General features: G+C 36.8%; 4 protein-coding genes across 9 annotated transcripts; 3 read left to right on the top strand and 1 right to left on the bottom strand.

The window, feature by feature from the left end:
• Positions 1–99: 99 nt before the first annotated feature.
• On the top strand, positions 100–12,212 carry LOC126772094 (protein lin-54 homolog). Of its 3 annotated transcripts, none has more exons than XM_050492265.1 (22): positions 100–497; positions 681–831; positions 1,079–1,164; positions 1,351–1,461; positions 2,006–2,252; positions 2,368–2,480; positions 2,801–2,876; positions 3,691–3,773; positions 4,107–4,212; positions 4,347–4,447; positions 4,789–4,860; positions 5,487–5,580; positions 6,404–6,481; positions 7,162–7,226; positions 7,350–7,580; positions 7,801–7,938; positions 8,065–8,158; positions 10,450–10,657; positions 10,744–10,855; positions 11,272–11,420; positions 11,496–11,694; positions 11,813–12,212. In XM_050492265.1, exons 1-22 carry the CDS (start codon positions 450–452, stop codon positions 11,822–11,824), a joined length of 2,574 nt encoding a protein of 857 aa, XP_050348222.1. In that variant the 5' UTR covers positions 100–449; the 3' UTR covers positions 11,825–12,212. The 3 variants fall into 3 exon arrangements, with proteins under 3 accessions (XP_050348222.1, XP_050348220.1, XP_050348223.1); XM_050492263.1 differs by having other exon boundaries at positions 1,073–1,164; XM_050492266.1 differs by having other exon boundaries at positions 1,073–1,164; positions 4,347–4,451; positions 4,799–4,860.
• A 760-nt stretch (positions 12,213–12,972) lies between these two features.
• Positions 12,973–19,506, top strand: LOC126771707 (SET domain-containing protein SmydA-8-like). The gene is made up of 8 exons (XM_050491728.1): positions 12,973–13,079; positions 13,239–13,435; positions 13,739–13,962; positions 14,343–14,630; positions 15,013–15,253; positions 15,327–15,557; positions 16,031–16,119; positions 19,259–19,506. The coding sequence occupies exons 1-8, from the start codon at positions 13,036–13,038 to the stop codon at positions 19,481–19,483; spliced, it is 1,539 nt and encodes a 512-aa protein (XP_050347685.1). The 5' UTR covers positions 12,973–13,035; the 3' UTR covers positions 19,484–19,506.
• Positions 19,507–22,646: 3,140 nt separating this feature from the next.
• LOC126771955 (erlin-2-like) lies at positions 22,647–24,967 on the top strand. Of its 4 annotated transcripts, none has more exons than XM_050492147.1 (7): positions 22,647–22,702; positions 22,938–23,066; positions 23,140–23,220; positions 23,324–23,432; positions 23,542–23,693; positions 23,900–24,052; positions 24,309–24,967. In XM_050492147.1, exons 2-7 carry the CDS (start codon positions 22,959–22,961, stop codon positions 24,669–24,671), a joined length of 966 nt encoding a protein of 321 aa, XP_050348104.1. In that variant the 5' UTR covers positions 22,647–22,702; positions 22,938–22,958; the 3' UTR covers positions 24,672–24,967. The 4 variants fall into 4 exon arrangements, with proteins under 4 accessions (XP_050348104.1, XP_050348101.1, XP_050348102.1 ...); XM_050492144.1 differs by having other exon boundaries at positions 22,668–22,848; XM_050492145.1 differs by having other exon boundaries at positions 22,668–22,876; positions 22,952–23,066.
• On the bottom strand, positions 24,909–26,068 carry LOC126771968 (elongation factor 1-beta'). Its single transcript, XM_050492168.1, has 3 exons — positions 25,869–26,068; positions 25,472–25,715; positions 24,909–25,359 (listed from the first exon to the last, which is right to left on the bottom strand). Exons 1-3 carry the CDS (start codon positions 25,946–25,948, stop codon positions 25,015–25,017), a joined length of 669 nt encoding a protein of 222 aa, XP_050348125.1. The 5' UTR covers positions 25,949–26,068; the 3' UTR covers positions 24,909–25,014.
• Positions 26,069–26,081: the final 13 nt, after the last annotated feature.

The following is a 26,081-nucleotide window of genomic DNA, read 5'->3' as shown; positions in this document are numbered from 1 at the left end:
ATTATATGAAATTTCAATTAACATGAACGCATGAATTAGACATAGATAATTCAAATCTTCACGTTGGCACCCTCTATTTTGATTTTTGACATCTAAAAATTGAAACAAGCGCCATAATATTTTACACGAATTTTGAGTTGTTCTTCAATAGAAAAACATTCAATCATTATTTTTTACTGTGCTAATGCATAAAATATATTAGAATTATCTTTGGAAAATATACAATTTCTTTATATGTCAGTGTTTTTCTCAATATTAGTGTTTCGTGTTTAAGACAATTTGTTTTCAACCGTGGCGACCTGCGGGAGAGGCTGGGATTATTTGACATGTTAAAATGGCGGCCTCTTTTGAACTCAAAAATCTAGTGATTTATAGTGATTTCTTTGATTGAGTGCCTTGTAAAATACTTCTAGAATTTAACTTAGATTGTAAATAAACAGTTAACCAACATGGATCATAACTTAGATGATTCTTTGAATTTGGAGAGTGATATGGGTGTATGTATATGTGACTTATTTAGTTGTTTTTATGTTTCTTTTGGTTTCCAACTTAGGGTTACATTAAAAAAAGATTTATCTTATTCCTTTCTTCTAGTAACTAAAGGTTACAAATTATATATTATTTTAAAACTTCTATTGCCATCTACTAAATATACTTTATATCATTTTGATATACTAAAGGTTGATTTTGAACACTCTGAAGACACTGTGGTTAACCAGGCTGATATGGTCCTAGAACAACATACAAGTCAAGTAGAAAACATACCAATGGAGTTTGCTCACAATGAAGATCATTCTATGCTAATGGATACTGGCAGTGAAGAAATTATTGGTAAAATTGAAGTTTTACTTAAAGAATATTTAGACATAAATATTCATGATTAAAAAGACAATTATAAAATTATACTTTTTATCAATTTATTCTGCAATATGTATAAGTAATGTGGTACATTTAATTGAAAGAAATGATGATGCAAATTAGGGTTACTCAACAGGCCCATAATTAGAACATAATAAGATTTTTATTGTTTATATATAAAACAAATAAAGTCATACATTATATCAGTTAGCAGTTTCAGATTTTATGGGAGATCAGTTCTCACTTCAGGAATATTCAGTACAGAGTGACCAAACGACAGGACTAACTACAACAGTGGAATCTAATGTAAGTAATATAAATGTCTGTCGTATAATTTATCTTATAATAAATTTGTGAGTAAAATAATTTAATATAACACTCATACTTTATAATATTAAACTATATGGCATAATATTGAAAGAAAAAATCTTATGTTAAAATACTATTGCGTTTATATAAATGTATATAAATTTTTTTTGTCTAATATTGCAGCAACAACACATGCTATCTACTCAGGGAGACACAATGATAGATTTAGCATTTCAACCGCAGATGGTGACAGTAAAAAAGGAACCTGTACAACGTAAAATTATTGCAGTAAAGGTACATATATATTTGTATTGATAATTTCTATGGTTTATTATTAAATTAATTTGATTAATTGTGATGCTAACCATTAGACAAATATTTGATGAAAAAATCTGTATTTGCGGAATTAAAAAACCATCTAGATAGTTCTGTATAATATATTCAGTATTTTTTTTTTTTTTTTATAGAATAGGAAGGTGGACGAGCATATGGGCCACCTGATGGTAAGTGGTCACCAAACGCTCTTAGACATTGGCATTGTAAGAAATGTCAACCATCGCTTATAGCCAATGCGCCACCAACCTTGGGAACTAAGATTTTATGTCCCTTGTGCCTGTAATTACACTGGCTCACTCACCCTTCAAACCGGAACACAACAATATCAAGTATTGCTGTTTTGCGGTAGAATATCTGATGAGTGGGTGGTACCTACCCAGACGAGCTTGCACAAAGCCCTACCACCAGTAGTAGTAGTATGCATAATGTTATGTTTTTATATATTTTTTTATAATTTATCAATAAACTAATCAGGTTATTTATTTTATCGAAACAATTTTAGACAATGTCTCCAATGCGCACTTCAACGACTGTGAGGAGGAATGAGACAGCAGTGTTAACAACCGCACCCCGTCAAGTGGCAATTGCACCCAAACCCCCTAAACTGGTGGCAAAGACTTACACAGCTAACAAGCAGCTTGCCATCGCTCCTAAACCAGTAACTCTAGTTGCTAATCGTAGTAACAGTTTAGTGAAGAAAGTTTCTATCGGAAACGTGCAGAGCAATACAAAGGGGAATACTGTTTTGAGTGAGTATAATAATTTTTTATTACATACATATGTAAATATATTTTACTTTTTAATTTATATGTTAACTTATTATTTTTAGAATGTAATGTATATTAAATACAATTATATTTTCAGCACAAATTGGCAAACAATTCCAAATTATGGTTCCATCTTCAACACAAAAAATTAAATTGGTACCCTCATCAGGAATGAATACAGTTCAGTATGTCAGGAGTGATTCAGACCAGGTGTGTATAAAAAAATTATTGTATAAATTATCAATTTAAGGTCAAAATAAAATATTTATTTATAACCAGATAACAGCTGGTTATTTCGCACGGTTTCACCCGCATTATATGTTCCTGCTCCGCCTATATATATATATATATCTTCCTTGTAAAATTGTACTATTAAATGCAAAAATATTTTCTTTTAAATCTGATTTATAGCTCCAGAGTTTAGCACATTCACATAAAAAAACAAGCTTCACCTTATAAAATATTTAGCAATTCACTCTAATGTGTCATAACTATTCAGTGTATTAAATCTATAATTTTATCTATTTCAGGGACAATTAATTCCAGCAAAGGCTGCCAGTGGATCACAGACAAAGCCCGTCATAACTAGATTTATTTCAATGCAAGGTATTATAAAGTTACAAAACATATCTCTATATTTTTGGTATGACTTTGGTACAACTTAATGTAGTACTTAGTCTTTCGCGTATTATGTGGAATTATACATGAAAATTCTACTGAAGTTTCGAATTTAAAGGTCAAATTCCTACAGTAGCCTACATTAGTTGAGCTGATTATTAAGCTTTTCATTACATTTAAATTGTAGAAAAGAAGATCATTAATATAACTATTAAATAGAAAAGGACCGACAAATTCGATCTTTGGAGAACACCAATTTTTAAAAGAAAGTAATCCACTAGTGAAAACTTTTTGAATTCTCGGAGGTATTTTAAAAGAATACACATTAGTATGTAAATATATATACCTTAAAACAAACAAAAATTTTTCTTTACAACAGTTTATAATGTTTTCTGCTTTTTATATAAAAGCATTTCGTATCTTACACAATTAGCTTTAGATATTATAATCAATATGAATACACAATGTATTAATTTAATGATATTACCAATCACGAGCTGTAACCCGAGCTTACATCCCCGGCATTCCAAGGTTTCGCCTCCAATGATTTCAGCTTGGTAGTTATTCTCTAAAATCTTGGGTTATCTATTTCCCGTGGTTTTCCTGTCCGACCTGTCCCCATTATCTCCGAGTCTCGACCCGCCGCTTCATTGCACCTGACGCCCGGTATCCACCAAAGACGGCCGGAGGAGAGGATGAACTAACTGAAGCCAAGCAGAGTATCGGTATTTACGGAGGAGCGCTACTCCTCCCTCCGGCTCGTAGCGCGCACCGCGTAACGCGTACCGTGTGTTGCCGGCAGGCGGCGCGGCGCCGGCGGAGGGCGAGTCGCCGCGCTACGTGGCCGTCCCGCACGGCGCGCTGCCGCTCGCGCTCGCCAACAAGGTGACTCATTACATCGCACGGCGAAAGGAAGGCTATCTGTCGTTGGTCACCACTGTGTTCGACGGTCGATGAGCTGCTCACTATCGGATGATACGTCTCTCGCCAACGTGCCTTATTATTACTTTTGCTAACTTCTTTCAAACTGTAACAGAGATTCAAAATAGTACTTCTTGGTGAAAAAGTTGCACAAAGCTCAAAGACACTTACTTGACTCCAATCAATATAAAATCTTTTGTTCCTCGCTAATTACACTATCAAAAAGGATTCGTATAAAAAAATATTCTTTTATACACTGCGCATTTCCATGATGTGTAAATCGTTGTAATTTTACAGATGTTATTGGCCACACCGAGTAAACAAGGAGTCAAGATAGCCAAGAAACAGGAAATTATATCTCTAAAGTCGCCGACGCCCAAATTGATGCCAGCACCGGCCCTAAGTAATTATAATGTGGTAACAAATTTATTGATATATGGATATTTGTATTTACTTAACATATATTTTAATTGAATATAAATTCAGTATGTCAACATTAATCGTTGATTTATTCTCAATGTAAATAACCATTTGCAGATGTACCGTCGAGCACCGGGACGAAACAAAAGGTGGTCATTTCAGCGAATCCTATGCAGAATGTTATTTTAAAACCTTCCGCACCCCCAAAAACGGCCCAAGTAAGTTTTATTGTATTATAGTTTAAATGTAATCATGTCTATTACTGATTGCGTAAATTGAATTGATTGTAATCTTTTAGATCAAATTTGAGTTAGTAGTTAGAGTTAGTATTTTTGAAGCAGAATATATTTTAATTACCAAATAGCTTACTTGTTTCATATTAATATAAACCATATTGTTTAGTGACATGATCAGTTCTATAACTTAATCGTCAATAATTGAAAATATACATATATTGCATGAATGTTGTTTTAAAACAGCTAGTATTTTTACAGTTTAATAATAATACACCTTTTAATAATTTTATTATAATAATAATAATAAAGATAATCTCTTACAGAGCGCTAAAGAAGATAATGTAGTGGAATCGCAACGCTCACAATTGCATCAAATCAATGTACCGGGCAAAGGTGTAAGTGTGACTTTTGTTATTAATGGTGCAAGGCTTCTGAATGTATAATACAAGGCTTCTGAACGTATAATAAATACTATAACATCAATTAATATTGTTAGAATAGCTTCACCTGAGCTTGTCTGGGTAGTAACTACTCATTAATTAGTTAATTTACCACCATGCAGCTATAATTTGTAGGACAGTGTTCTGGTTTGAAGGCGCTCGTGTTTTTACATTCATGCACATATCATCTTAGTTCGTGTTGAGATATGGTTACGGACACAAAACACATTTGAGTACAAATATTATACGATTGCCTAAAAAAAATTAAATAGTGTTTGACTTGTTATATATGTCAAAGCTTTTTATATATATTTTTAATAAATAGTTATCAAGTTTTCTTGCATTTATTTCATCAAATCCTAATGCATTACGCATTGACGGTAATTAAAAACAGTAAACATATCTTATATAGTGCCATTGTTTATCCGCGGTGATGACCTTTCACGATCAGGTGACTGGGCGTGGCTCATCTAAATATTTTTTTATTTGTGATAGAATATTGCTTACTAATGTGAGATTCATTTCTATATCACATGGTTGACATGGTCCTCCAGCCTTAAAATGTGCCTACAATGTTTCAGATTCAGTACATCCGCGTGGTGACGAACTCGTCTAAGCCGCCGCCGCAGAAACCGGTGCTATCGTTGCCGCCCAGGACCTTCATGCTCTCAGACGGTAAGGGTCACCTGATTGTAAGTGGTCACCAATCTCAATGACATTGATGATGACATACATTGTGTATTATTTGATGGCCCAGTGGTAAGAACGCGTGAATCTTAACCGATGAACGTGGGTTCAAACCCGGGCAAGCACCTCTGAATTTTCATGTGCTTAATTTCTGTTTGTAATTTATCTCGTGCTTTTCGGTGAAGAAAAACATCGTGAGGAAACTACTAATTAAAGTGTCTAATTTCATCGAAATTCTGCCACACGTGTATTCTACCAACCCAAATTGGAGCAGCGTGGTAGAATAAGCTCTAAATCTTCTCCTCAAAAATGGAGAAGAGATCTTATCCCAGCAGTGGGATATATACAGGCTGTTACTGTACATTGTGTTATTAAACTGACTTAGTCAATAGTCATCTATCATACTAAAATACAACATAAAATATTGTTTCTGGATACAACAAACAGTGGGCTGGCGTTAGTCTGTCATATTTATATTTCCTAACAATGGATTTTTTTATATATTTTTTGTTTGTTAAAATAGGTAAGTAGACTGGCAAACAATCCACCTGATGGTATGTGGTCACAACTGCCATAGATATTGACATAGTAAGAAATACTAAACCATTTCTTACATCGCCAATGCGCCACCAACCTTGGGAACTAAAATATTATGTCACTTGTGATTGTTATTCTTTTAATGGTCTTCCGTTGTCTTGTCAGTAGGGTTATTTTAGGGTGGAAATAGACTGAATGAGGCTTCCAAACGAATTAAAAATTATTAATAAAAAGCCCACAAAATTTTAAATAATAACTATAAAGTATGTTGTAGGTAATCTAATCCAGATGAGTGCTGAGAAGATCGCTTCCTCGCTTGTCGCAACTGGGAACACGAATACACTCCCAAAAGGTAACGCATACAATTTTCTCGAGTATTTTGTCAGGGTCCAATGGCACCCAAGATAATCAACTTAGACCTTAAATTGACATGACTTAATTGGTCGAGTTCTAAATATAATATAAATAATCTACGGCGTTGATTTTAAATTAATTAAGAAATGGCGACGAATTTTTTATCGGAACTTTATTAACGAAATTAAAGTGGATATGAGCAGTTAAATGGAAAAGTGTTGTATTATGAATATACATGTTAATCAAGAAGTGCATAATATAGAAAAACTATAAGCAAATTATAAGAATTAGCTTTTAATAGAATTAGCATAAGATTGAACGATTTTATTCGTGTAACTTCATATAATCATTCAGGTATCTTGACGAATACAAGCACTTCTATCAATCTACTTACGACAGTGAACTATATATATATAGTTATATATCGTAACTTACTTGTATATATATAGGTGTGTATTACGAATTCAAGGCTGGGTGAGTTGTAACAAAATCAAGAAGAAAAGTGACTATATGTTTCGTGTTCTGTGGTTATAATGTATTTGCTTTGCTTTTCCTTTTATTTTCTCTAACACAGACAGTAATGTTACCATAGAAAAGTTAACATAATACAAAATAATTTACAAATTTTCTTAACGCACTTCAATGGTTATGCTTATTGATATGGACGTTGTTTTACAGTGGCCCCTAAACCTCCACGGAAATTGGTGAGGATAGCACCGGTCGTAAAAACAGCAGCAGTAACAGTAAGCAACGTTTTTTTTCATAATGCTAAAAAAAACTAAAGTTCCACGATTGCTAAGTAACAGTAGTAATTAAAATATTCTGCGTCAGAATTTGATTGATATAAGTATTTGATCTCCATACAGCAAGCTGGACGCTCGTCGCAGAGCTTGCTGGCGCCTCTGTCGCCGCCTTCGCCTCCCTTGGCCGCCTCGCCCGCCTCTCCCCCTTCGCCCGCCTCGTCCGCCTCGCCCAGTCCGCCCGCCTCTCCCGTGCCCTCGCAGGACGAGGACTCCAAAAGCGAGCTGCGAGCGCTCATTGAAAAGGCGGTCGCGGAGGGCAACGTCAACGAGGTCGAGGTGGAGTTCAATCGTCCCGTGAGTACGCCTCAAAGACGTTCCTTTCGAGTTCATTGCTTTGTTAAATGTTGCCATTTATTTAAATTTTTGAGTTTATTTTTGATTAAAAATACCTATTTACTTGATTAGAGTGCTCTTTTTTCTCTCAGTCCATAAATAAATCATTCATTATTAATTAATAAATAATAAAATCAATCATTATGTTAGTTAAATAAAACCAACAAAAATGTTTTTACAGAGTCCATCACTAGAAAATAGCACAGATGCTGTGGGGCGCCACGACGCTAGCGGCAGATCAGATGAACATCCTCTAATCGTTATTCCCTCTAATTACGATGATTCCGAGATTGTCGTCTCGGAGGGACAGAACACATTAGTAATTCCCTGTTATATCTTTATACGTTTGTTAAATTAATTGAGTAGATTTAATTCCATCTAATTGACTTATATCTGATTATGTGATATAGTTATTTGTTTAATTAATTTTATAATAATGTCACAGGATAATTCACAAAGGTCAGACAGCATGATAAATATTGAAGGAGACTCAGCCAATACATATCAGTCCCCAAATACTCCAGCATTATCTGAAACAGGTATTTATGAAAAAGTTAATATAAAAAAGTATAATATTTCTTTATGCTGATATATGTACTTTTGTTACTTGAATTATAATAATAAAGCATAAACCTGTAGGCTTAGACTTCTTAAATGGCTAGACTGTAAAAATAAATGAGAAAATGCCATACAATAAGATATGAGAATAGTTTAATTTTTTATCATGGTTTTTATATTAGTATCCCAGAAAACTCCATTTTTATTTAATATCTAAAAATGTTTATTATTATTATTAATAAAGTATATGATAAATTAATAGAAAGGCATACACGAGAGCGGATGCACAGCGCATTGTACAAATTGGTCATGACCTTGTTTCGCATCCTAGGGGCTCCCGTAGCTTCTGGCGTCTGACCAAGTCTGTGAAAAACAATTTCTGCCAACCTTCGCTGCCACCTCTCAGAAATCCGGACGGATCGCTAGCTCACAGTCCGCAAGAGCAAGCTGATCTCCCGGCTAAACTCTTTGCCGACAATTTCGTCATCGATGATTGTAGTGCGCTGCCACCTACAATACCTTCATGTGGCCATACGATGCCTGACATTGAAATCAGGCAACGTGATGTGCGTGCGGAGCTGCAATCACTTGATGTACGGAAAGCTAGCGGTCCCGATTGAATAGAAGAAGTGCGCAGCGGAGCTGTCTCCTGTGTTAACGCGCCTTTTCCAACTTTCTCTCTCTTCGGGATGTGTGCCGGAGGCTTGGAGAAGAGCTAATGTGCAAGCGGTTCCCAAAAAAGGGGATCGGTCTGACGCGGCAAATTATCGGCCAATAGCTATCACCTCAGTACTTTGTAAGGTGATGGAACGGATTTTAAACAACCAACTGATCCATTACCTAGAAGATCACTGTTTAATTAATGATCGTCAGTACGGGTTTCGACCAAAACGGTCCACAGGTGATCTTCTAGCGTACGTAACACACCTCTGGGGTGAAGCTATCGACAAGCATGGAGAATCGTTGGCTGTCAGCCTCGATATCTCCAAGGCTTTCGACAGGGTCTGGCACAGAAGTCTTCTCTCTAAGCTGCCGGCATATGGTCTGCCTGCTCAGCTATGCACCTGGATTGCCAGCTTCCTACACAAGCGTAGCCTTCGTGTTTTTAGTTGATGGTTGCGCTTCACAATTCTATGTAGTGAATGCTGGGGTCCCCCAGGGATCTGTGCTATCTCCCACACTCTTTCTTCTGTATATCAATGATATGCTCTCTCTTGGGAACATACATTGCTATGCAGACGATAGTACAGTGCATGGTGGATACCACGGACGCGCAGTGGCTGGGCGAGCGGAAATTGAGGAGAGGCGGAAGGATCTTGTCATTGAACTCGATAAAACGTTAGAGCTCATCGCCAAATGGGGCTCTGATAATCTTGTTGAGTTTAATGCAAGAAAACACAGGTATGCGCTCTCACGGCGAAAAAGTCAACATTTTCCCCTCTTCCCTCCCTCTGTCCATCCCGCTGGTGATGCAAAGCAAAATCGCCATGCTGGGGATTGACGTTCGCTGCGACCTTAGTCCAAGGGATTACATCGAGGCGAAACTCGGAGTTCTGAACAAGGTGCGGCGCTTTTTCACGCCACAACAACTGTGCCTGCTGTACAAAACACAGGTACGGTCTTGCGTGGAATATTGCTCGCACCTTTGGGATGGCTCCGCTAGTACCTACTTGAGGCCTTGGACCGGTTGCACCGACGTGCCGTACGCATTATTGGCGACGTAAAGGTCACAAACACCCTTGAACCTTTACAATTGCGTCGTGAGATAGCAGCACTGAGCGCTTTCTATCGACTGTATCACGGCGAGTGCTCTGAGGAATTATTCTCTCTAATTCCTGCTTCCCCCTTCCTTCTTAAGTCCACGCGAGCTGGTTCTCGATGTCACCGCCTAACTGTGACATCAATTCCATCGCGAACAAAGAAATTTGGTAACTCCTTTCACAAAAGGTCTTGGACAAAGGTCGCACTTCCAAAAAATGGAATTCCTTACCAGCTCACGTGTTCCCCTCCTCTTACAACCCGGGTTCCTTCAAACGAGACGTGAAGAGGCATCTTGCGGGTCGGCAAGGCGAAGGCGGCTAGTGTAGAACGTTTTTCCCGTCTGTACTGGCCGTCGTTGCGTTTGGACTCTACTACCACTTACCATCAGGTGGAGTAGTCATTGGCCCTCCCAGCGAATATAAAAAAAAAAATTATAAGAAAAACAATTTGGTTGCGGCACGCATCTCAATTGAATCCAATATTATTATTTTGTACTTATATTATTTTTCAGATATTGCAGCTACGGATCTAGGACTTCGACCTCGTAAAGCCTGCAACTGCACAAAGTCGCAATGTCTCAAACTATATTGTGACTGTTTCGCAAACGGCGAGTTTTGTAATCGCTGTAATTGTAACAATTGCCACAATAACTTAGAAAACGAGGAACTGAGACAAAAAGCTATAAGGGGATGTCTAGACCGGAATCCGAACGCTTTCAGGTTATTCATTTCTTACAAGATACTTAAGATATCCTATAAATACTCTCGATGACATGCATATATTCAAATGATAATTTTATTTACAGACCAAAAATTGGCAAAGCTAAAATTGGAGGACCGGAAATGATTCGGAGGCACAACAAAGGGTGTAACTGCAAAAGAAGCGGCTGCCTCAAGAACTACTGCGAATGTTATGAGGTGATACTCGGCATACTTTACTAGTGGTAGGGCTTTGTGCAGGCTCGTCTGGGTAGATACCTCCTACTCATCAGATATTCTACCGCAAAACAGTATTACATGGTATTGTTGTGTTCCGGTTTGTAGGGTGAGTGAGCCAGTATAGTTACAGGCACAAGGGACATAACATCTTAGTTTCCAAGGTTCGTGGCACATTGGCGATGTAAGCGTTGGTTAACATTTCTTACAATGCCTATGTCCATGTCGGTGACCACTTACCATCAGGTGGCCCATTTGCTCGTCTGCATAGATATACTATAAATAAACGGTCATTTATTTATGTTTCCTCGACGTTTGTGTGTTTATACCCTAAATATTTATTCGAATATATATTATTTGACGGTGCTCGTAATTAACTTCACTGCATGTCTCTGCAGGCGAAAATAGCGTGCTCGTCGATTTGCAAGTGCGTAGGCTGCCGCAACGTGGAGGAGACGCTGGAGCGCGCGCGGCGCCGCGACCCCGCCCGCGCCGCGCCCGCGCGCCCCGCGCCGCACTACCGCCCGCCGCCGCAGGCAGAGGCCAAGTGCGTACAGTCAACCCGCCCACTGCACACTGCTGTCTGTAGTGCGCACCCTAACAGGCACGATTGGTCCCCCAGGCAGCCGTGCAGTTTCATGACGACGGAGGTGATCGAGGCAGTGTGCCAGTGCCTCATCGCGGCCGCCGTGGACAACAAGGACGACGAGGAGCGGCAGGAGGCGGACCCCATGCGTGACGTCATCGACGAGTTCGCACGCTGCCTGCAGGACATCATCAGCGCCGCGCACCAGAGCGCGCCGCTCGCCTTCGTCGACGAGGTGGGTACTCCGCACAAATCCAACGGACAAAATTAACTTGGTTTTTCTAATGAGGTATCTGATTATTTTTTATTATTGAATATTTTCAACAATGCTTAACATATTATTTGCGCTCTAGGGTCCTGCGTGATATTCAAAGAATACTGGCGATGACTGGATTTTGAAAAGTATTTAATCTGCAATATGTTATCTGTGGGTGATATCTTTAGAGTAATATATAGCTCCGATCGTTGTTAAGGTAAAGGTGCAATTATTATATTTTTATATTGCTATCTTAAATGAACATCTAAACTAGTTTTTATCTTATGTGGGTATGAAAAGACTGTTGACATTGATATAATCACTAATGTTTTAATTAAATGCTTGTTTGTTTGAATGCCAAAATAGATTATTTTATTGTTGTAAATATATAGTGAATTTTTTAAAAATGTTTTATAAGTTTTGTAAATAAATGTTGTAAATTGCATATTTTACTAGTCATAAGTATACCTTTTTATAGAAGGTAAGAAATGTAAATATGGAGCAAAATAATTAAACAAATTTTTACCCTTCACGTTTTATTATTTACTATTATACCCCAATAAAAATGCCAACATTAATTTTTACTCAAAACAAACTATTCTTTTCCCAGTAACCTCATAGAAGCACTTTTGAAATATGTTACTATAGTGAATTAAATTAAAAGCTATCACCGGAATCGATTGTAGATTCTACCGTGAACTGGCAAGAACTAATTTGTTATTCTTTTCCACCAATTTATTATATATGTTAATGAATATAAAATAAATGAAATTAAAAATAATCAGTTAACTATCCATTTGTTTATCCAAATAAAACATTTTTTTATCTGATGAGAAGTGGTTCTTACCGCCCAATAGACATAAGCACTGTAAGAAATATTAACCGTCCTTACATCGCCAAAGCGCCACCAACCTTGGAAACTAAGATGTTATGTCCTTTGTGCTTGTTACACTGCCTCACTCACCTTTCAAATCGGAGCAACTATACTAACGTTAAGTACTGTTCTTTGGTAATAGAATATGTGATTAGCGAGTCATACCTTTCCAGGCAGATTTGCATAAAGCCCTTCCACCAAGTAATATTTATAGTTTAATTATACCGCCGTCTAATATATAAATTCTAAATCATGGAAATCATGGCCATATTTTAAATTAAAAAAAAGCACATCATTCTTTTGTTACGGGTAAAGAGGTTATATATGAAATGAGAAGAGTATAAATAGCGCACTACGCTTCTAAAAATAAAGCCCACTATTCAGTTAGCCGCATGTCTGCTTCGATGCCGGTTGTTTTATTAATCTAATAATTTGTTGATTGCAAAATGAGCCTAAAATACGAAGTGAAAAGTAATGAAAAACTAGGCAGGTTGGTACGCCTTCAAGTTTATTAATAAATATTATTAGATTAATATATATTTTATTTAAATAAGGTACATTTTTTTCAAAATTAACAATATTCGTACATAATCAATAAATAATAACATAAAATCGATTATTTTATTTATATTTATAATTGTAAATCTAGATATTTAGTCGCTGCGAAAGATTTAAAGCCAGGCGAGCGGATACTCTCCGACCAGCCTTTTGTATTGGGACCAAGTAGTGACACGTCGCTGGTCTGCTTCAACTGCTACCTGCCTCTCATTAGCAAGTTCCTCGTTTGCAAGAACTGTGCCGTGGCGCCGATGTGCCCAGGAGAAGGATGTACTGATCAATTTGCAAGTATGAAATGCAATTATAAATATCCATCAAACGAAACTGTTAATAGATTTTAAATGATGATCGCGGGTTCAAATCGGATTTGAAATGTATTGTATTTATATATATATATTTTACTGTGAAGTGAATAACATGTGTCGGATAAAATTCGACTAAACGTGTATCCGATCAGTAGTCAACCTGAACCTGCACAACGAAGTGGATAAGCTTGAAGTTTTTGTCTTAATTTAGGGATTGGTACCTTATTTTTTATAAGACAATTGTGAAATGGGCCAAGTGGCATAATGATTCAAATAAATATTTCAGAATGGCACTCACAGCAAGAATGTGATTTCTTTCGAAACCTTAAACTCAACAAAGGGACAAATCCTATGACAATGGTGCAGAATGTCGGATCTTTGTTGGTTCTGCGAGCGTTACTAAAGAGAGATTTTAATCATCAGGAATGGCAACTCTTTATGGAATTGGAAATGCATTTAGACCGACGAAGGGAGAGTAACGTTTGGGAATTCTACGATAACACCGTAAAGGTTATAAGTATATATTGTAATTGTCGATGCCAAATTGCATTTTATGTAATAATAATGTCCTCCATTTTTTTATGTAATAATAATGGCCGATTACGGCCATGGTGGCCAATTTCAAGAGAGATTAGCCAACTGCTCAAGATATATTATAGTGCACAAGTGTGTGCGCAAACACAGGTGCACTCTCTCTTCCCTTACTCTCATAATCCGATGGGACGGCAATCCGACACGATCGGAAAGAGTTCAGGTGCAGGACCAACGGTTTACGTGCTTTCCGAAGCACGGGAGTGTAGACACTTTCAATTTCCAGAGTCCAGGATGCTACTGAGAATTTTTTGACTGAATTGTGTCGTAATAAACGTTTAAAATAATCTTCATTCCAGTTTATCCAATCCCTGGGTCTTCTCGAGAATGGACAGAACAAAGATCTCGTGCAGAAGATTTGCGCGGCCATCGACGTGAACAGCTTCGAGGTGCGCGGGCCGCCCATCCCGGCGCTGGGCTGCGCGGAGGTGCTGCGCGCCGTGTACCTGCGCGCCGCGCTGCTCGCGCACGACTGCGTCGCCAACACGCACGTCTCCATCAACGACAGGAACGAGCTCGTCTGCCACGCCAGTCGTGATATCAAGAAGGGAGACCCTATATATTATAACTACACAGACCCTTTGAAGGTGTGCGACAGCTCAGCCATACCTGACTAAGTGTGGCTGCAACTTTTCCAACTAATTATATATAAATAGGCAAAGGCAATAAATACAGGTTTTCTCTTTCAAATTTTGGGCGAACACTCGTTTAATTAATTACTCGCACTGAGGGTAATATGCTCTACTTTATTTTCTACATATATTAGAAACATCAAACATTACATTTGTCCATTTGGATATGGCCCTTGCATCTTGCATTGCCGGTGTTACTAAAGGTGCTTTTATAACACATGAGGGTTGATCTAGTGTGCAACATACGTAATTAATTTAGTATCTTTTTAATGTTAACATAACATAATTAATTTAGTATCTTTTTAATGTTAAATAATGTTTATTTTTATTTCCTAAGGGGACATCTTTACGACAACAACATCTTATGATAGGCAAGTACTTCAAATGTACGTGTGCGCGATGTTCTGATATCACGGAGTTGGGAACATATATGAGTTCAGCTATTTGCCTGCAATGTAAAACTGGATATATATCGAAAAACGCTAGCGTTTGGATCTGCAACAGTTGCGGAAAGGAAACCGAACCGTCTCTCATTGAACATAAGATTCAATGTTGCTCGGATAAACTTGAAGTTATAAGTATGAACATGGCCATTATTTAAAGCGTCAGTTCGAAATAATTTCTCTTCTTACATTAATATGTATTTTACAGACAAAAAAGATGAAAAAGATCTCGAGGAATATATAAAAAACGTTTTGTTAGTACTAGCTCCTAACCATTATTTACTTCTGGACGCAAAGCAACGTCTAGCGGGCGTTCTTCGGGATACCATCAATAGGGAGCCGAGACCTACTAAGAAGTTAATGCGACGGAAAATAGAACTGTGTCGTGAATTATTACCCGTACAGGAAGTACTTAGCCCCGGGATATGCCGGACTAAAGGTTGTTTTTCATTACATTATTTAATTATTACAAAATTTAATATTATATAAGATTATTATATTAATATTACTGTTAGGAATATGTCAAAACAATTAAAAGTAAAAAAAATTGTCTATGATCTCATCTTGATATCTTACATTAAGTTATTGACAGTCCGCCTTAAGACTGCGTGTCAGTAAGCTCATTGACAATTAATACGTTAATAATATATAGGTGTATAAACAGAGACTAAAGACCAATTATAACAATAATACAATAAGAATAAATTATCTTAAGGATTATCCTAGAGACTAATTATGTGCCTTGCGTACCAGCTATTTGGTTTCGTACCTCTTTAAAGCTGGAGGCGGTGCATCTGACACGTTATGCTTAATGTATTGTAATACAAAGTTTATCAATAATAGTAAATAGGACAACTATGCAACCTTAAGTTCCTTACTTGAAAAATAAATTGAAAGACTACATTATTTCAGCTATCACTTTATACGAATTACATGCAACGACGGTCCAGCTAGCGAAGAAAATGTTCGATGCGCGTGAAATATCAGCATCCGCATTCGTGGTATGTACTCTACGTACGATTTATAATATATAGTATTTTTTTTATTAATACAAATAAATAATAATACAGACAGCACGGCCAGCAATGTTGTTTCTCACGGAGACACAAATACTCCGTCCTGCCGATACCAGCTACCTTAATTATCCCGGCTACACGCTTGAAGAATCCTTCAAAGCGAAAGCCGGAGTATGCTTGTTCGTCAGGACGGATGTTTGCTGTCACCGACTGCGCTGCTTGGAGGACCCCTCCTTCTCCATGTTGGTGGTACGTGTGGACCTGGTTCGTCAGAGCCGAGTCTACGTGTGCCTCTACAGATCCCACAATGGTGACTTGGAGACAAGCCGATTATTTGACCATCTTAGTCGGGTGGCAGATGCTGCGCAAGAGCAATTCCTAACGCGGAATTGGTGTTTTTGGGGGATTTTAATGCTCACCACGAATCCTGGTTGAAATCCCTCAAAACTGACCATGCTGGAAGGACTGCTCATGCTTTTGCTCTCACACATGACTTGACCCAACTGGTTGATCAGCCCACCAGGATCCCAGACATTGATGGGCAAGCACCTTCTCTACTGGACCTTCTGCTGACTTCTCACCCGGTGGAATATCAGGTTGTGGTTCAGGCTCCTCTTGGCTCTTCGGATCACAGCCTTATATCTACCAGAGTGCCACAGGCCAAGCTGCCGCCACTAGCGGTATGCAACCGTCGCGTTTGGCACTATAAGTCGGCGGATTGGGACGGTATGCGCGATTACTATGCGTCGGTCCCTTGGAAGGAACGTTGCTTCAGTGGGAATGACCCGACAGCTAGTGCCGCTGCTGTTGCTGGCGAGATCATGCTGGGAATGGAATACTACATTCCTAGCTCAGATCTCGTCAGTAGGAGTACGCGTAACCGTTGGTTCTAATCTAAAGCATCTAAGCAGGCGGCATATCGCAAGTGGATCAACGGCTGCATTAGCGGGGCATCTAACATTGACTCACTGAAAGCAAACTATAATAAAAATTCCAAGTCCTGTAGAAAGGCATACACGAGAGCGGATGCACAGCGCATTGTACAGATTGGTCATGACCTTGTTTCGCATCCTAGGGGCTCCCGTAGTTTCTGGCGTCTGACCAAGTCTGTGCAAAACAATTTCTGCCAACCTTCGCTGCCACCGCTCAGAAATCCGGACGGATCGCTAGCTCACAGTCCGCAAGAGCAAGCTGATCTCCTGGCTAAACTCTTTGCCGACAATTCCGTCATCGATGATTGAAGTGCACTGCCACCTACAATACCTGCATGTGGCCATACGATGCCTGACATTAAAATCAGGCAACGTGATGTGCGTGCGGAGCTGCAATCACTTGATGTACGGAAAGCTAGCGGTCCCGATGGAATACCAGCCATAGTGCTGAAGAAGTGCGCAGCGGAGCTGTCTCCTGTGTTAACGCGCCTGTTCCAACTTTCTCTTCGGGAAGTGTGCCGGAGGCTTGGAGAAGAGCTAATGTGCAAGCGGTTCCCAAAAAAGGGGATCGGTCTGACCCGGCAAATTATCGGCCAATAGCTATCACCTCAGTACTTTGTAAGGTGATGGAACGGATTTTAAACAACCAACTGATCCATTACCTAGAAGATCACTCTTTAATTAATGATCGTCAATACGGGTTTCGACCAAAACGGTCCACAGGTGATCTTCTAGCGTACGTAACGCACCTCTGGGGTGAAGCTATCGACAAGCATGGAGAATCGTTGGTTGTCAGCCTCGATATCTCCAAGGCTTTCGACAGGGTCTGGCACAGAAGTCTTCTCTCCAAGCTGCCGGCATATGGTCTGCCTGCTCAGCTATGCACCTGGATTGCCAGCTTCCTACACAAGCGTAGCCTTCTTTTTTTTTTTTTTTATAGAAAAGGAAGGCGGACGAGCATATGGGCCACCTGATGGTAAGTGGTCACCAACGCTCTTAGACATTGGCATTGTAAGAAATGTCAACCATCGCTTACATATCCAATGCGCCACCAACCTTGGGAACTAAGATTTTATGTCCCTTGTGCCTGTAATTACACTGGCTCACTCACCCTTCAAACCGGAACACAACAATATCAAGTATTGCTGTTTTGCGGTAGAATATCTGATGAGTGGGTGGTACCTACCCAGACGAGCTTGCACAAAGCCCTACCACCAGTAAATTAGTGTTTATTATTATCATTAAATTAATTTTTCGTGTTTTAGTTGATGGTTGCGCTTCACAATTCTATGTAGTGAATGCTGGGGTCCCCCAGGGATCTGTGCTATCTCCCACACTCTTTCTTTTGCATATCAATGATATGCTCTCTCTTGGGAACATACATTGCTATGCAGACGATAGTACAGTGCATGGTGGATACCACGGACGCGCAGTGGCTGGGCGAGCGGAAATCGAGGAGAGGCGGAAGAATCTTGTCATTGAACTCGATAGGATGTTAGAGCTCATCGCCAAATGGGGCTCTGATAATCTTGTTGAGTTTAATGCCAAGAAAACACAGGTATGCGCTCTCACGGCGAAAAAGTCAACATTTTCCCCTCTTCCCTCCCTCTGTGGTACTCCGCTGGTGATGCAAAGCAAAATCGCCATGCTGGGGATTGACGTTCGCTGCGACCTTAGTCCAAGGGATTACATCGAGGCTGTTATAAAAACAGCTTCACGGAAACTCGGAGTTCTGAACAAGGTGCGGCGCTTTTTCACGCCACAACAACTGTGCCTGCTGTACAAAACACAGGTACGGTCTTGCGTGGTGGTGGGTTCCTTCAAACGAGGCGTGAAGAGGCATCTTGCGGGCCGGCAAGGCGAAGGCGGCTAGTGCAGAACGTTTTTCCCGTCTGTACTGGCCGTCGTCGCGTTTGGACTATACTACCACTTACCATCAGGTGGAGTAGAGTCATTTGCCCTCCCGGCGAATATAAAAAAAATAATAATAATAATCGTTACTGAGATAGGCAGACTTGAGACTAATATCGTTTTTAAAATATTAATCATATATTTGTTCGGAATATGTCAAATCTTTAAAAAGTACTAAATTGTCTATGCTCTCATCCCAATATCCATGATACAAGTCCGCTACAAGGCTACGTGTGAAATGAGATGATTGTGATATTTTATACTAAATATAAATTTCATAGGATGAACTGTTGAATGCGGAGAAATATTTAAAGCGATCACTAGAGATGTTAGTAATCGAACCGGGAAATTCTCCGGAAGGCGAATTGTGCGCCAAAGCTTTGGAAGAATACAGAGCTCTAAAATTATCAATAGCAAAAGTTTTGGATGGAATTCACGCACAAGGGAAAACGTATGAAAGCGAGAGTATATCTGAAGAAGTGTCGTTACATCCTGAAGTGGACTAAACTTTTATTAAGGTAGGTAGTTAATAAGTATAAGGATAAAAAAAGATCTTAAATAAAGTTTTCACCTTTCAAATGGTTCTTTTATTTTCTTTCAACAATTTTATAGTTACTAAAAATAAAACACTTACCACATATTAAATATAAGTATAGAGATATACTATGCCCACATATATCTTTTTAACTTTGACTGCTGACGGCGATTTAAATTACACAAACATTACTATTAGTATAATTTTAAAATGTTTTTTTTTTCATGTCAGAAATTAATTTTCAATAGACACAATAGCCAAATTACGTAGCCTGTCTTGTCCCATAGTTTCTTAAATAGGTTTTTATTACTTTTAGTTTCGAAAATGATTTTTCAGCACTAGTTGTAGTCACAGGAATTATAACAAGCAATTCATGTCGATACTTTTCTAATTCTTCCAGACAAATTTTCAAATGTTTTAAGGCATGGAAGATCACTGACTTTAGAGTGAAGTGCTTTAAAGGCTGCTTCGATTTTTTTTAAATTTTGCAACAAAAAGCATTACTAGCTCGTCTGGGTCACCAAAATACCGCGACAAAAAATTAAACAGCCGATGGATGAGTTCTAAAATTGATTGACATTCTTTTCTTATGAATGCGTTGAAATCCTAATAATTTATTTTAATTTGTTATAGTCTTTAGTTATGTCTAACTTTAATTGATTTTAAATACTTATATAATATTTATAATTTTTCTAAATTTTATCAAAAATGTTAAGTTACTAGTTAGTTCTGTGTTCGCGTCCTCTCGGACACCCCTGCCGGGACGGGGTCCCGTGGCATTTTGCCAGCCCTGCTACCATATAGTTACACCACTGATACCTACGGTAACATTCTAGATATAATAAAGTAGCCGCAGCGCTCTTTATGATTCGTTATCAGGATAAATCGATGATGACCATAACGATTAAGTTGTTAAAATTGACGTATACATAACGGTAGCAAAAACATATTACTAAACGATTTAATAGGAATTCCATTTTCAAATTAATGAAATGCTTTATTGAATTGAACTTATTCATAATAAAATGTTAAATTGTATAATTCTATTTCACGTATCTTTCTCTTCTATAGCACATATTTGTGGTGCCTGCGCAGGAAATGAATTTGTGGTTTCTTTCTAATTAGATTAATATGGAATGAAATTATACATGTAATAAGAAGTACACATTGTTATTAAGTTATGACTTTCAAGAGATATATTTCTGTAACGCTGTTGATTACAAGTAAAAATAAATAAATAAATTGTGTATGTCTGTGACTGAATATCACCGAGTACATATCCACAGCCCACAAGTCACTATACAAAGAGTGCATCTTATTACCAGCAGTTGTTCGTTGATAATTTAGATACTATACCTTCTTATAGTACCCGTCAATAAATATTGCACATCGACAAAAGAAAAGAGACATTATAATTATATAATGTATAGGTAATTTGAAAATCGTCACATGGAAGACACTTACTTACCATTTAAAACGATATTAATAAAAATAAATTGCAAAAGTGGCCGTATGGTGTAATATCTATTTTTCTTCTAGCCTTTACTAGGCATGGGCGATACGAATCGTATATAGATACAAATCTATATATCGGTACAAAATCTAATATCTAGATATCGGAGCGCACAGTATCTATATATTCGGATATCCACTGATATCGTTTCTGTATAATGTGTATACGGTATTGTTATGGTACTAAATCTAATATCTAGATATCGAAGCGCACGCACAGTATTTATAATATTCGGATATCCACCGATATCGGTTTTGTATACTCTGCATACGGTATATCCGATATCGAATATCGTTGTAAATTTGTAAATATCAATTGTCAAACGAGTAGGCGCGAACGCGAGTAGGATTGTTAGTGAAATATCGATATATCGAACTTATTATTTAGAAATATCTATATTTAGTACTATTTATTATTATTATGTTATTTATGTTTATCTATATCTTAGAGCGAAAAGATATATCTCTCTTTTTTCTTCTTAATGATATAGTTTGCGCAAGTCTAATATTTAATAATTACATATTTCTATATTGTATTTGATTTAATAAAAATATAATCGGTTTCAGAACAATTCATAAATACGACTCACGCTTAGGTTATCTGTTGATATTTTTTAAAATATCGGATATTCGATATCTACGTAGACAGAGAAACAAAGTTTAGTTTCTCTGTCTACGGATATCTAGATATTTTAACCGTTAAGGATATTATGATATTTTTACTGGTATCGGTTGTTTGACCTTGGGTGTCATTTTAGAAATTGCTATTATTTTTATGATCTATTTTATTTTCGTTTTATGTTTTCGCGGTCGCGTTGTTAGCTTTGTAATTTAATTACTCGCTTTTTTTTCTAAATTTTAGGTGTTTTTCGTAACTCATGTATTTTTTCTTGTTTAAGTAGATGTATATAATAATTTATGATGTGTGTCAAATAATGTACATATTGTATTGAACATTTCAAGGAAATGAGGTATTTAGGGCAAGTGATAATATTCATTAAATGTAATTTTAAAGAATGTTTTTTAGTTAGATTAATGTTTGTGTTAAATACAATGAAGAATTGTCTCGTCCCAATACGAGCGTAATTTTCAATAAATTCAACTGTAGGCAAAAAAGACAAGGGCTCTTCAGGCATTTCACAGATATTTTTAAAGGTCAAATTAGATCAAAAGAGATACGAGTTATTACTCTTTCGACAACAGTTAAAAGAGATGTATGTACGAAGAAATGAACTTTTAAATACGCCGGCATTACAGAAAAAGCCTGAAAAATGTATGAAGGAAAGTTCACTTCACTGATTTTCAAATTCGGAACGGCAACATATCTATTAATAAACAAATATTTACTTATTTAACCATGTTATTATCAATAACAAAAATAAACCAATACATAATATATGCGATAAACACAACTATTAATATTAATCTGATATCATCTGGTACTGATTCGATTTCCGAGTACCATAGACTCGATACAATATCTAGATATTAAAATATATAGATACGATATCCGATAATCAAAACCGATATCTAGATACGATACGATATCGCTTCAAAGCGATATTACCCATGCCTAGCCTTTACCATAAAGAGAAAACAAAAAAAGTAAGCTGTCAAATTCTTGTCATTAGTATTTGTAATTTGTATTATGATTAAAGACATTTAAATGGAATAATCGGTAATAAACATCAATGTTTCATTTCTGTTAATTAAATTTTCTAAGCACACAGATTTCTAGACCTCTTTATCGCGCTATAAATAATAGTTTCCTAAGTTACAGCATTTTAATATAAATACAACAAATTCATCGTCATATCTTTAATAGTGAGCTTTCTTTTAATTTGTTTTTGAGGTAAACGAAGTTCTAGTGACGTAAGTATACCATATATAGATATATATTTTCCTTATTTTAGATACTATGTTGTAGTCCAGTCATGGCGGACCAGACATCTATGCTGGCGATTGTTATATTGGCGGTTGGAGTGTCTGTACATTTTTCTTTACATAAAGTTGAAGAAGGATACGTCGGAGTTTACTACCGAGTAAGACAATTTGGTTGACATTTGTTTATATTTCAAATTTTGAATTTTATTTATTATGTGTAATTATTTACAGGGGGGAGCATTGCTGCCTGTTACTAGTCAGCCTGGCTTTCACATGATGATTCCAGTGCTAACGACTTTTAAAGCAATACAGGTATCACTTATTTATTAATATAACATTAATAATCAATATAATTAGAAACATTGTGGGTGTTTTATATAGAAAAGTCATAAAAATGTGTTTCTTATTGTTTTAGACTACATTACAAACTGATGAAGTAAAAAATGTTCCATGTGGAACAAGTGGTGGAGTCATGATATATTTTGAGAGAATCGAAGTTGTCAACAAGCTTGATCCTAGCAGCGGTGAGTTTATTTCATTTCTTAAAATGTCTACTTCAGCAATAATTAAACATAAAATAATTAAATTGTGGAGATTAAGACAATACTAAAAAGTTGATGTAATTTATTGCAGTCTTAGAGGTAGTGCGCAACTACACAGCAGACTATGACAAGACATTGATTTTTCATAAAGTACATCATGAGTTAAATCAGTTCTGTAGTGCACACACTTTGCATGAAGTTTACATAGATTTATTTGACCAAATTGATGAAAATCTAAGTACAGTAAGTAAAATATAACATAACCAAATTTCATATTTTATATTTTCATAAAAATTGGTTTATATCTGCTAAAAATCTGTATTTAAGTGTTTAGTTTCAGTACCTGTCCAATGTTTGTCATACTTAATAAAAATGTCAGTTGTTTTGAATTGAATGAGTAAAGTACTAAAAGTATTCTCGTATATTAACTGTATTTTTTTTGTTTTTAGGCTCTACAAAATGATCTCAATGAATTAGCTCCAGGTTTGAAGGTAAATGGTGTTCGTGTAACTAAACCAAAAATACCAGAGGCTATAAGAAAGAATTATGAGCTTATGGAAGCTGAAAAGTCCAAGTACCTTATCGCAGAACAACATCAAAAGGTTCACTCATTAATATTTCTCTTCACTTACTTTTACATTTTATTATTTGGTTTATTGATTTTATGATAGCATGCATATTAAAATGAGTAACTTCTGAATATATTATCATTTCTTATTGGTAGAATTTCATTTTTTAGCCAGTGGTAAACTTTACATTTAATTTATATAATATACTTTTTATAACCTGCCTGAATAGAAAATTTTTCTTGATATACTTTAATTAGCCAAAATAAATAAATTGCTTAATTTTATATAGGTTGTTGAAAAAGAAGCAGAGACGGCACGCAGGAAGGCAATTATTGAGGCGGAAAAAGAAGCTTATGTGGCTAAAATACAGTATGAACAGAAGATTATGGAGAAGGAATCTCTGCAAAAAATTGAACTCATTGAAGATAGTATCCACAAAGCCAAGCAACAAACCAAAGCAGAGGCCGATTATTACCATTTGAAGAAACAAGCAGAAGCCAATAAGTTACTTTTGACTAAGGAATATTTAGAATTGAAAAAATATGAAGCACTTGCATTGAACAATAAAATATATTTTGGCAATGATATTCCTAATATGTTTTTGCAGGCAACTGTTGGTGACAGTTTATCTAAGAATGTCCAAGTTGAATGAGTAGTAATCAATTTTTTTTAAGGCAGAACTAGTCATTGAATTTTTGGTTTTTAGAAAATGTGGTTCAAAAACATTTAGTTTTATGTTGTGTAAATGTGTTTTTTTTTACTTTAAATTGTGAACTGTGTATCAAATTCATTAGAGCTAAGAATAATAGACATTTTTGTGTCGTTTTTAAATAATGATAAACTGTTATATATATTGTTAAGGTGTTCATAATAAAACAATAACAAGACATAGGTTTAAGTTGAACATTGTTGTAACTTATCTTTGTATTTATTACATTAAAACAATTTTTTATATAAATGTATTTTATTGAAAAGATAAGTTAAGATGGCATGACTTAGATTTTATTGAAGGCAGCAATGTCAACAGACTGGACGAAGTCTTCAAAATCTTGAATTTTTTCTGTTAAAAGGTCTACAGATACTTTGTCATCCTCAATGACACACATGATTTGTAATTTGTTAATACCATAACCAACTGGGACAAGTTTAGAAGCACCCCATAGTAGACCATCCATTTCAATTGTGCGGACTTGTTTCTCCATTTCAGCCATGTCTGTTTCATCATCCCATGGTTTTACATCAAGGATTATAGAAGATTTAGCAATAAGGGCAGGTTTCTTAGATTTTTTGTCAGCGTAGGCCTTCAAACGTTCTTCACGGATTTTGGCTGCCTCTGCATCCTATAGAATAGACAAAAAAAATTGTTACTTATTAGAAAAAAGTATATCTTTAAACTTCAACAATAAGGGTGAATAAATTTTCTAAATTAAATGTATTTTAGAACCAACAAACCTCTTCTTCATCTCCTGAACCAAATAGATCGACATCATCATCGTCTTCCTCTTTCTGTGCGGGTGCGGCAGCGGTCGGTTTAGCACCAGCATTTAATGGGCTTACTCCTGCGGCCCATGTCTTGCGTTCGGCAGGGGTATACGAAGCGATCTGATTATACCAGCGAAGTGCGTGCGGCAAGCTGGCAGCCGGCGCCTTTCCGACTTGCTCAAATACTTGAACATCAGCTTGAGAAGGTGTGTACCTAAACAAGATAAAGTTCTGTTGTTATCGCAGTGTCGCTGTCAAGGTCGTGTTATTGCAGAAGTTTTAGTGAACATTCACTGTTCTAAAATTAAGAGGTTAACGGCGGTTGACGTGGTATGGGACGGTTTCCAACCGTATTATTTTAACATACCCTGATAAATAACTCTTCTCAGCTAAATATTTGTTCAAATCACCGAGCCCTTGTGTAGTCTTGACGTCTCCGATAGCCATTTTAATAAATAATATTAAATTTTTCGCACAAGTACCAAACCGCACACCCGGATTTAATTGAGTGAAAGAAAGAGCAAGGAAATGTCAAAAAATAATGAATAGCTCTACAGAGTATAAAATATTTGTTTCAAGT

The sequence above is a fragment of the Nymphalis io genome, chromosome 11 (genome assembly GCF_905147045.1).
Source record: "Nymphalis io chromosome 11, ilAglIoxx1.1, whole genome shotgun sequence".
Lineage (NCBI taxonomy): Eukaryota > Metazoa > Arthropoda > Insecta > Lepidoptera > Nymphalidae > Nymphalis > Nymphalis io.
Note: the sequence above shows the minus strand (reverse complement) of the source record. Positions and strands in the feature narration are given on the sequence as shown.